At 37.6% G+C, this 12,802-nt stretch overlaps 1 protein-coding gene across 1 annotated transcript; it reads right to left on the reverse strand.

The window, feature by feature from the left end:
* Positions 1-10,704: 10,704 nt before the first annotated feature.
* LOC139708476 (DNA replication complex GINS protein PSF3-like) lies at positions 10,705-12,248 on the reverse strand. Its single transcript, XM_071620458.1, has 2 exons — positions 11,862-12,248; positions 10,705-10,941 (listed from the first exon to the last, which is right to left on the reverse strand). Exons 1-2 carry the CDS (start codon positions 12,246-12,248, stop codon positions 10,705-10,707), a joined length of 624 nt encoding a protein of 207 aa, XP_071476559.1.
* Between the last annotated feature and the right edge of the window lie 554 nt (positions 12,249-12,802).

Genomic DNA, 12,802 nt, shown 5'->3' on the forward strand with positions numbered 1-12,802 from the left:
TCTGCACTTTCGCTCTCCGAATTACAGCTGTCAACTTTGACACCCCACAATCTGCTGTCAGTTCAACTGGGAAACTGAACTTCCTACCGCTATGGCGGTCTTCATTCATACCTTTTGATCTTCTATATTTAATAATTTTAATAATAAACAGACCTGTACATATATCAAGCAATAATTGAAGTCTTCTTGGTACATCCGGCCATTAACCTTCATCTAATTGGAAATAATATTTTTTAAATTTTTGTTCCAACTTCAGCAGCCATGTAAACAGAGCGTGGGCTAGATGACGGGGCAAAAACAGCGCAATGAGCTAAAAAAAAAACAAACCTCAACACACTCCGACGAAAACTTCCCAAGGTGCAAGGTGAACCGGATATCGATGGCGTCTGCCTTAATTTGGGTAGCGTATGACCTCATTCGGGGGAAGATGGCAAAGTCTTACATGAATTACATCCTGCTGTCTACGTTACACTGCCCTCTATATACAGAACCTCTTCCTCCCCGTCACTCGTCTGAGAGCACTACTCTTCACAGCTCAGACTGTCATTCACAACACACACACACACACACACAAGCGCTTGCCTAATGGGTAATGGGCTTTGAAATTACGAAGGGGGAGGCTGCAAATACATGGAACCTGACAACTGGTCAAAGAACTGTATCAGCACTCACCCTTTAACATGGGGCAAGTTAAATCTTGTCCACATTTACAAGTCAATACTTGTCCTTCAACTACATCGTACTAGTACTTGACAGATGCATCCGAGATCAAGTTCGTACAATTGTATAACAATACTAAAGACAGCTCTCCTGACATGGACCAACTAACTGATTTTCAAAGTAATCTTGAAGGGCTAGTGACAAAAAAAAAGTTTCTTCTAAAAGCAAAGCAATAATTTGCAAATGAATTAATCAATAATAATCTTCAGAGTGAGAATACCACGGGTTCCTCCAGAAGCCTGCTGTAGATTTCCTCAGCTTGTCTGCTTGAAGGTACTGTACGTAAGGCTGCTTACAGGTTGAGGATAAACTTGTACGCATTTAAACTTTGTGCACCCAACATCAACTACATTTGCAAGAGCCCTTTCCAATTTTGCACAGTGATAAGCACAAGTCACTTGCGATATTAATTTTCTGGATCAAAGGAGGCATTTACATGTATATCAAACCAACAAATTAGTGACTAGTTTATATAATGACTGCAAGAAATTGTGCGAACAGCAATGTGAATGGAAGGTGTAACATCTAGCCCAATAAATTTTAAGTTTAGAAGATGAAACTGTTGTCTGGTCACTTCACATTCAAAGATGCAATGCAGCATCTTAAAGGTCTTGTTTACCTTTGGGAGCAGTGGTTTAAAAAATGTTCAAGATATCACATTTGATGCATGCATACACCGTACATGTGTAGGTCTGATGAATCACAAAACATCTTACCATACAAAATTTGTGCAATAAAGCCTAAAATAGAAGGAGATATTGATCAGTACTTTTCTCATTAAACCAGAATTGTAGACAGTTTAGTCTGGAAATATTTGTATTATGTCTATTGTTTACATTTTGAACAACACTTAACATCGATTATACGGATTCAAATTTTTACAGTGGTTGTTTCTATCCCTAACTCACATTTTAGAACTATTTTGAAGCACTACAGCTGGGTTTTTGTTTATTCTGCAAATGGTGAATTATGCCTGTAAAACAGTTAATTAAATGTTGAAACTGAAAATTTCCACAGCGAACTGTACAGTCTGCCAAATCTGAGCCTAGAGCATGGCACTGAGGCCAGAGTGGTCCACCTCTCAACATGTTCCACAGCAGGCCACGGCAAATTGTCCGGCACCAAAAACTGAGGCTGAACTCAACTGCACTACAAGTAAGACTTGCCACATTGGGTTTGTTTACTATTTGCACGAATACACAGGTTATGGTTGACACATCCTTCTAGAAGGAGAAATGCATAAAATTTGCAGAAGGAATTATTACTAGCTTTTTTTTCTTTACTGAATACAAAATTTTCCAAACAAGAGCAAGGTTATAAAATCCTTTAATAAATTTACAGCCTCAAGTCGAATACAACAATGTAAAACATACTATTAGGGTATGGTAGTGTAAAAAAAAAGGAAAATTTTGTGGGGTGGAAATTTTCTTGCAACCAGAAGCTAGCGCGAAAATAAAAGCATGCAAATATTTTTGTACACATCAATGTGCTTCAAATGTCCTGATTCTGCAGAATTAAAAACACATGAAATTCATCTCATCTAGCCAGGCCCAAAAAATTACATGAGAAAATATCTGCTTTTTCAGTACATTAGTACATCCAAAAGATTCATTTGATTCCGTGGCACTCACATGAGTAGAACAGCTCTGTATTTTATCAGTGTTTACATCAACATTTTAAAAAAAAAAAGGTATCCAAAAACAAATTAAATACTGGTATGTGGGGTACATATTTGCATGGAACAAGGTATTATTAAACAACATCAATAGCACAAAAATTACTTTTGTGACTACACATGTTTACAAACTGATGCTAGATCCACTCAATATTGCAACTGGAAATATTGCTTCAGTCTTGCTCAATGTTTTGTTTGGGGGTTTCTTTTTTCTTTCTTTCAGTGGAACAAATTTCTCAACAACAGACACCGATCTGCAATTAGAACATAGGCCTAGCAATATGCATTTTGTGTCTACAATTGCGTAGACAAATATACTGCAGATTTAGAAAATCTATGGCTGTGTGTGTGATGCATGAGATTAGATAGTAGTAGCTCTGTCTAGTGTAGTGTAGAACCTGAACTGGAAACTTGATGGTTACATTTAATTCATCAACATCAGACTGGACACTATGTAAATGAACGTTGTACAATAACATTACTCTTTCTGATCATTCATCATTTGTTCATAGACTGTAGAGTAGATCCTATTTTATACACAGAATACATCCATTACCCAATAGCAAGGGTAATTGCAAGAATTGTAACGAAATCATGCCTTCTCAACTGGCGGTGTAATGTGGGGGTGCAGTCGAGTCACAACATGAACACTGCATGCACGTACGCCGATAGTTTCGCAGTGGCCAGTAGCATGATGATGCACACTACATACCCACCACTTCCCTCACGTTGTAAATAGAGCTGTACGTGCACTAAATGGTACATGTACTGGTTCCAGTAGTACAGCTAGCTACACTACAGACTCCAGTTTGAAATGGGGGAAAGCACTGAGGGAGAAGCCATTCAAATTCCAAAATTCACAAAGCTAGGCACACATACGGAAAAACTCTCACTTTGGTTTGCATATCTGATCATTCAAGTACGTTACAGTGTCTGTACCAAGTCATTTCGTGAAGCATGCTTTTAGACTTTACCCGTTAGAATAGACATACAATCAGCTGTTTTGCCAAAGGTTACCGCACACAACACGCACATCACACGACTCAAACTTGAAGCGCCCTCACAATCTAAAATCATATTTTCGTTGGAAAGTTCAGTAAAATCACGAGATGTTAGCACTTACCAATGTTTTGGTGTTATTCACTGAATATTCCACTTTGAACCAGGAGGGCCTTGATAAATATAATCCCAAATGATAGTTGAAACTTACTTTCTCTGCTACCGGGGTCATTCAGAAGTGATCCAGTCGGCGAGAGGCGCGCGAAAATGAAAATGTATGAACGTGCTAGGATGTGTCGACGGGTTTGTGATCATGCATAAAAACCGTTAAAATCATTAAATTTCACGCAACGAACAGTCAGGTCGCAATCGCAAATGTGTTTCCAATCCATCAAGTACGGTTATCCAGGGCGACAGACGTCAATAATGAATCCATTGATGATAATTTTCTATCCGGTCATCGAGGTCGGATTGAAACAAATATGGCGGAATCCCAGTGCGTTGTTCTTTATTCGAAATTTCCTTTTCGAGCGGACGATCTGACGCGCCCGGCAAGATGAGTTGTCGTAGTAACTGTCAATCAATGTAGCAGATCCTTTCTGAAAGCCGAAGCCCCGCCCTCTCGCTATAGCAACTGTTATGCAAATGCGGTGAAACGGCGTTTGGGTATGATGTCATGAGCGAATGTCCCGGATTTAGGGTCATGTGACTGCGTGTGGTTTGCGATTTTTCCCGCGGAAATAGGCGTCGGTTCAAAATGTGCGCGAAAGCTGTTGAAATAGACGCACACTTGCGGCTGCGTACTCGTCGTATGATATACTTCGTGCACGTGGTTGGTAGAATTTGTAAACAAGTATTTGTGGTACTGGTACACGCCATCTACGCAAGTTATATTCGTCGCGCTGCATGCGTTTCTCGTTGGAGATCGTCGCGTCCAGGCGGTGAAAGTCCTGCTCTCCTTCATCCACGCTATGTATGGTGAATTAAACACGATGATTCATGCCGTGTCACTGGAATTACTCATCCAAACTAGTTCTCCAAATATAAACCTGGGCGAGTTGGTAAATGTCATGCAGGGTTTTCTTTTTACATTGCCTTGGGAAACGAAAATATTTACCATATGACAGGTCGTAGGCAAGGTTGCATACCAGCGCCTACACTTGCAATCAGTTTTCTTAGAAGTGTGAATCATTTCTGCCAAGGAGGTTACACGTACACGTATTACGCTTCATCAAGAAGATTCTTTAAAAATCTTGCGCCATGTAGACCTACCTTGGCACTGCCAAGTTCTGTTGGTATGTTTATTGCGCCTCCTCTATTTTTGTTTGAGCAACGAGATCGGCTTATGTGCAAATTCCCCGAATAACTATCTTCTGAATAGCATTGATTCCAGCATTCATTTGCCAGCATTGTTCTGTGGAGCTATGTATAATACCCCCATGGTTCGGCGGCATTACATACTTGATGGATAATGTGTCTATGTCCACACACACACACACACACAAACACACACATTATTATAATCAATATTTAATATGATTATTATTATTACTATTACTATTATGTAATTTATCAATTTAAATATCACAGTAATTATGTTATTCATTCATAGTGGTATATAATGTGGTATATCAATCAAATGCAAAAAAAATAATGATTAACGCCACACCCACGCTGGTTAAAGTTAACACAAACACACACAGGTAGTCATAACTCATTTCCATATGTGTGAGGCAGCTTGACAAAAACATATTTCAGTCATCATTACAGGGTTTTTTTTTTTCCATTATCGCATGAATAATCAAAATCCACACATTTATTTACATGTCCGCATATGGAGATACAGTATGCATCTGTACATATGTTTGATACAGTATATTGTTTGATGATCTTGAATACACTATACTAAATTATATGCATGGCAGATGCATAATTAGCCCTAGAGCAATTTTTATTAACTATAAGGACAAGGAAGGTAGAATTGCATTTTGGGTGTATATGGACTAGAATAGTGTATGAAAAAAAATATATATATATATGTCCTGTTCATTATATTCCTGTAGTAAACAAAGTATTTATAACATCGATATATCTCCGCCCCATGCAAGAATAAAAAAAAAAGTAAAGATCAAGACCATGAAATGGAATGAAACCAATGGATGTCATATGATACCAATTCTACCAATCACAAATCTTTTTATTATACACTATTTAATGCAGGTAAATATACAGTGTATGTGTCAGCATGCGTTAATATTTACATACATCTATACAAACACACACAGAGTCTTACATGTCCAATACATGTAGGCCTACAGGTACATGTATATGCAGGAATTTATTTGTTGTGAGCATAACACTGGTCTATAAATCATTTATAATAATGATAATAATAATAATAATAATAATAATAACAATAATAATAATAATAATAATAATAATAATAATAATGATAATAATAATAATAACAATAATAACAACACCCCATCATCAAAAGTTTTAAAAAAAAGGAAAGAAATTACATGAATATGATGGCTAATTTCTACACATAGTGAATATCATATCACATGCTAAACACGTAGCCAGCAAACATTACTCAGGGGGTTTTTTAAATGCAAAAAAAAAAAAAAAGAGAGAGATGATTTCGATCCTCACTGCAAAAGTCACGTGATTACATACTGACCAATCACCGACCAGTATCTATGTACACCATTTCATATTGATTAAGGGTATAGGAAGCCACAAATCTCTGATCAACCCATTTTTCTTAAAGGGGAAATCCAGTCCAAAAATATGTTGTCTGATACAAAAGAGCAAAATCTTACAAGTTCAATGGCAAAAATTTGACTGAAATCAGATGAAAAATAAAGAAGTTATGAAATTTTGAAGTTTTGCTAATTCCTGCAAAACAGTTCTTGTACAGTGGATATGAATATGCAAATGAGTGAGCGCACCATGTAATAACCTCACAATTTTCCATTGATCGTGTACAAAAAAAATGACAAAAATTCAGTGCTTCTGTCATTGAAGTCTGAAATATGATGTTATTCCTGATTGAATGTGTTGTGCACCGTTTATGTCCAGCTAATTGCCTTTCGATGTTATTTAGTCTTTTTGTCCACGAGGAGACTGCAAAATACAAGCTTAGCTTTTTAGCATGTCTCCTCCATTTCCTGCAACTTTAGTTTTGATTCAATAATCTCTTGCTTTTTTTCATGCGTAGTATTGTTAACTTTACGTATTTTTCTTTGTTACGATATTGCATTGATGTTGTGTTATTTTGTGTATGAAAATGTTGTTGGAAATGAAATAAATGAAATGAATGAAATGAATGAATGAATGAATAACTTCAGAATAGTGATCAGTAAGATATATAACTTGAGATTTGAACCTCAGGCATAATGAATAAAAATTTTGTCAACATGAATAATTTGAATGAAAAACTGGAAATTTCAAAATTTTATGTACAAACTATGTGGCAAGTTGTGAGGGGATGACATGCTCACTTTGCCATTTGCATATTCATATTGACCATTCAAGAACTGTTTCCTCAAAAATTAGCGAAACTTCAAAATGTCATAACTTCCTTATTTTTCACCCGATTTCGATCTACATTTTTCAGTTGAACTAGTAATACTTTACTCTTTCTTATCAGACTAACCTATATTTGGACTGGATTTCCCCTTTAAGTACTTGAAACCCCTGACTGATGGTTCCCAGGGCTTAAATATTTGGACTAATGTGGCTTTACACTGTTTAATAACTTAATAAATGTTTTCTCTAGTGCTTAGAACCTGTAATTTTTTTTTTCCTAGTGGTTGAAAACTTTGATCATGGTTTTTCAGGCACTTCAAACCATGGATCGATGATTCTTGTGCACTCTAAACTACTGTAAAACAAGGAATTTTCGTGTGCATTTTAATTTCGCGAATTTCGCGAGCGCCAAAATTTGCGAAATTAAAATGCACGCGAAAGCTTTTGTATACACTACATGCATTGAATGCCAGTAGCAATTCGCAAAAATTTCATGCCACGAAAAAGGCTGTCGGCTCCAATTCGCGAAAAATTTCATGCCGCGAATATATCATGTTTTACAGTATTCAATGGTGGCGCTTGACATCTGAAAGTCATCTATCTATGGTTTGGCGAGTGCAAGAAACATCTGTTGAAAAGTGTCAGTCCACTCAAAACCTTTGATTGGTCAATGAGAAAATAACAATCAAGTACTTGTAGGTCCAGAAAGGAAAAACAATACAAACCCTCGCACAATAAAGAAAAGACAGTTATCCTTAATCACAGGTGTTGTCTCTTTAGCAAGCATTCTATCTGTGATTTGTGGAACACATTATACAAATACATGTACACTGTAGGCCTACTGTAAAACAATTTTGGGGGCATTAATTTTTCGCGACTTGAAGCTGGCCGCCTTTTTCGCGGCATAAAATTTTCACGTATTGCCACTGGCAACTCGTTCTCTGACTTTTTGTTTTTCTTTCACACTAGAGAGCTGAAAGTACATCTTGTTTTAAATGATCACTACACTATACCTTTGAAATGTATTGACAGACTCATTAGTTCATAATGTTGGCAAAATAGAAAACATATATCTCTGTTAATAAGAAAAACAAAATACAACCATGTATTCTGCAACACACTTTTTTTTTCTCAAAATACCAAGAATTTCTGAAGTTGTGTTGTTCTTCTTCTTTTCTGAGAAAAATTTGTCAATTTTTTGCTTGGTTGCAAATTGCAATATATCATAATAAACATGGTGTACGGATAAGCAAGACAAATGAGATTTCAATTTCAATTACAGTGCACTCCCGTTATAAGGAAATGCTCGGGACCGGCGGTTTTCTTTCGTTATAACGAAATTTCGTTATAACCGAACAAATACAATATATAACGAAAACGAGGAAACCACGCATATACATCTGTATATCACATTATGTTTGCTGAATACTAATCATACACTGGAAAGCTATGTGAAATGTGATGGGATAACTGTATTACAATAATAAACGCAAGTTCCACTCAGAAAGTGTGTGTGGCACAAGGAGCGAACACACAGTGGTGTGAAGCGTTCACCCATGCAGAGACGCTATAAATGCTTGTTCCGCTACGTATTTTCGAAAGCAATTCGCATTTCGTTATAACGGAGCACATTTCTTTTGTTTTTCTTTGTCTGTGGCACTCAGAAAAGACTTCGTTATAACGGAAATTTCGCTATAACCGTGTTCGTTATAAGCGAATTTTGTGCCATAGACTTTAATGGTGATAATTTTGGAACCAGAAGATTTACTTCGTTGTAACGAAATTTCGTTATAACCGTGTTCGTTGTAACGGGAGTGCACTGTACCCATCATTCCCCTTTAAATGTGAAAGAGGGGCATGTTGTATGCCTTAAATATGTCCACACATGCTCTCAATCTAAACCTTGACAAAAATTTGTGTTATTCAATGAAAACATTTATGAGACCACTTTTACATATTTCATGTCAGGACAAAGAAGGAAACACATTAAAAACAACAACAAAAAGAGACAAAAGATATGAATGACATATTTTACATAGAAGCTGAATGTACACTCATAAGGCTGAATACCAAAATTAGCTACAGTTGAAACATATACAGTAATATGTGTTTATCTATTCATTTACTTATTTTTTTTTGGGGGGGGGGAGTTGTACATATATGCACAGACCACTTTCATTATAACAAGGTCCTTATGACAGGCAGCTTTCTTTCATTATATTGAATTTTTGTTATAACCAAGTGAATGAATTATATCAACATGCAAACTATGCATATACTGTATATTGTTTATTGTACTCTCATCATTAGATGCTGAAAAGCAATGAATAATGCAATGCTATCTCATTCACTTTGTTTGAATTTTACATTTAAGAGGGAGCAAAAAGTTTTTTGTACTTTCATGCTAGGTTTGATAAGGTACGTATGAGAAGTGATAGTTGAGGATTCCCAGTGTCTTTCCTACTTGATCCCAACTTCACTGTACACGCTATGTAATTTCGTAAGCAATCTGTATTCCATTATAATGGAGCACATTGCTTTTGTTTTTCTTTATCAATGGTGCACGGAAATGACTACATTACGACAAATATTTTGCTATAATAATGTTCACTGTAAGCAGATTTTGCTCCATAAACTTTAATGACGATACTTTTAGGACCTGAAATTTAATTCAATAAATTGTAACAAAATTTTGTTATCACCATTCTTGTTGTAACAGGAGTGCACTGTATTGTGTCCTTCTTTCTCTTCATCAAGCTCAGTGCAGACAGCACAACTCAGACCACTTTCATAAGTGTGTCCTATAACTTGGGGTATTTTCTCTCAGGAAAACCTGCTGAATCGATGTTCATTCATCAGTCAGCCATGGGATGGCAAAAACAATGTCCAGAACATATCTACATGCAACCTCCAGTAAACTAAGTTTAAAGTTTTGGAAACCTTTTTGTTTTATACTTCATATCTTACCCCAAAAGGACCAACAGTATCAACAATATATTGAAAGCAAATTGATTTCACTAGGCCCCTTATTTTTAAGAATAATTTGCACAAACCGAAACATACCCTGAATTACTGCATCAACCTAACCAAGCTATTGCTACAGCAAAACAATGTATTGTCACTATCAATGGCACGTAAACATGTAACACAATGTCATTCTGCGTGCGGTTCTGCGGTCTGTGTGCAGTGCGCAGCCTATCACTGCATAAACATGTATATGGCAAAACAACGTATTGCATGTAAATTTACACATTGTTTTGCCAAGTTCATGGCTGACGCATGTTGAGAAGGGCAGGCCTATCTCCGTTAACATTATTTTGCCAACAAAAGTATAACAATTCCCACTGGGAGGGGGCATCCTATCTCAGTAATGTCAATAATGTTGATGTCATTGATAAAACTTCACCATCAAACTATTGCTTGTTTGATTTCCAATCATTCAAGCCAAGTTGAACATCAAGTAGAATCATACTTAAACTTTTCTAATCAACAGCAAGTCCAAGTCAGCCTTAGAGAGGTACATTAGATCAGCTTTCCCGCATTCTGGGCCAGTCGTATTTTTCTGCTAATTCTACAGGATTCTGGTTGAAGTTAGCCATGGTTAGGTTCGCACCTCGTACTGTGCAATCCAGATAAAGATATGATCCCTTCCCTCACAACAAACACATATACCGGCTCTGTCTTTATAGTCTTTGTGTGTTTGAACATAAAAGCGATTTCTGGGGTAAATTGTCAACGATAGCCATTTTTTTGGCTCTTTCCCGAACTCCTCGGAGCTAGTCGTTGTCGTCCGCCTCAGCCCTCTTCCTCTTCCTGTGGTTGGAAACCATGTCCGAGGCGCTGATCTTGGCGATGCGCCTCGTCTCCCACTTCTGGAAACTCTGCAGACTGGACTGTCCGGCCCGGTAGATTGACCGCTCAGTCTCATCCATCTTGCTGGTCAAGCGGTTGTTGTCCTCGTGCGAGGCGTTCTGCGACCCGTCCATTACCTTGCGGAAGCGGCCGACATAGGTCTGTGTAAGAGTGATGACACCGTATATCAGAAACTAAAACAAATGCACAAAAGGCTACAAATATCACAAGCTCCTGTGTTGTGGATTGTTGTTTGCATGTTTACATTATAGTTCTAGTCATTGCCTTTGAGGAAAAAAAAAAAAAAAAAACTTGTGGGAAATATTAGTCGGGGGAGGGACACATTACGGAAATCTCTTGCCTATCCTAAATAGTACAGATTTCTAGATCTAGGCATATACATTAAAGCAAGCAGCCCATAATTTGATCCATAACACAGTCTAAAATTCGACCACTGGTTACATTTAAAACCTCCTATGCTTTTGCGCACGGACAAATTTTGGCGCGGGAGGTCAAACCTGGTAGAACATCTAGACTCTACTGGTTTTAAATAGCCTGTCTAGGACCCTAGACCCTATATAGCCCTACTTCATTATTTTGCCCTTTTGTAGTTTTGGTAATTTCAAACCAAGCAGAATCCAGTGCGGTGGCAGATCCGGGGGAGGCACGGCACTGGGCACACCCTCCTTTATTTTTTGTTAAAATAATAAAAAGAAAAAGAAAGAAAAATGAACGCGGGCACATGTGCCCCCTTTATTTTTTTATTTTGTGTCCCACCACCCCCCCCCCCTCCTTCCTTTCGTAATTCATCATGGATCTGCCCCTCCCTGCAGCGTGACTTTGTTTCATTACACAAACAGCTGTGTAAGGACTGTAATTTTTTTAATTTATGAGTTCACTTTCAAACACAAAACAGAGGAAAAGTAAGTGAAAGGTTTTCTTTAAGATAAAAGTATGGAACATTTTTAAAGGTAGGGTGAAACAGCAAATGCTTGTGATTTTTGTTGTCTGTCTTCTGTTTGTTCACTATTTATTGTCAACAAACTACACTGTAGAAAAAAAAAAACTACGCTCTACTCACTTCTATCAGGGACTTGGCTATGTCTTCTGATTCTGGAAAGTCAAAGCTGATGATTTTCGTTCCAAACGCGTAATAATACGGCCCCATCTTGTGCAAGTCCACAACATTGGCGTCGGCACTTGTGATCTGTCTGTAAGAACCGCGGTACGACTTCGGCGGCTCTACGGAGACTATCCTCCTCCGCCGCCCGTGCAGCCCCGTCACGAGCCAGTAGGGGAGGTCCAGTTTCGTGCCAGCCCGTATGTGTTCGCCATCCGACCCGGGATTCAAAAATCCCAGACGATAAAGTGGGAGTTCTACCTTGGTTGGAACCTTCTCGTGGGAAGCAAGGATATCGCTGATATCATAGTAGTTATCTGCATGATTATTGTACCGCGTATACGCCATAATCTGTCCAAAAATATTGTCAAGTCAAGAATGTTGGCAGTAGCACAACGGTACAAATTTCGCGCGATGTCTCAAGCTATGGTAGCCGAAAATGACTAATAATCCTTGACATTTCCTGTTGCAACATGAGCCATGGATGTTACTCTTCTTCATGACAAAATCACTGGTAAATGTTGTGTTACATCATTTGAAAAGACAGACAATTTCCTGTCCACATTTTGTTTCGTTTACCAAAGTATCGTGGGTAAAGCACGGCCACTAATCGAGACTGTTTCTTTTGAAAACGATTTAAAGATTAGCAGATTAGGAGCCTATGTTAAATTTCCAAGTTTAAATCCGAAGACGTAAACAATGTACAATTGTATTGGGATTACCATTATTTTTTTTTCAAGAATCCTTGTGCTACTTTTCATGTCATGATTGAGAGCTAGTATCGTTGTTGTTGTTGTTGTTGTTGTTGTTGTTGTTGTTGATGATAACCCAACTGCTGTTGACAAATCTCTGTATATCCAAGTAGTAATTTGTATAATGATGAGGATATGAATGCCTAGAAA

This window comes from Diadema antillarum, unplaced genomic scaffold (assembly GCF_040938485.1).
Source record: "Diadema antillarum isolate AM-2024a unplaced genomic scaffold, OU_Dant_1.0 scf00000004, whole genome shotgun sequence".
NCBI lineage: Eukaryota > Metazoa > Echinodermata > Echinoidea > Diadematoida > Diadematidae > Diadema > Diadema antillarum.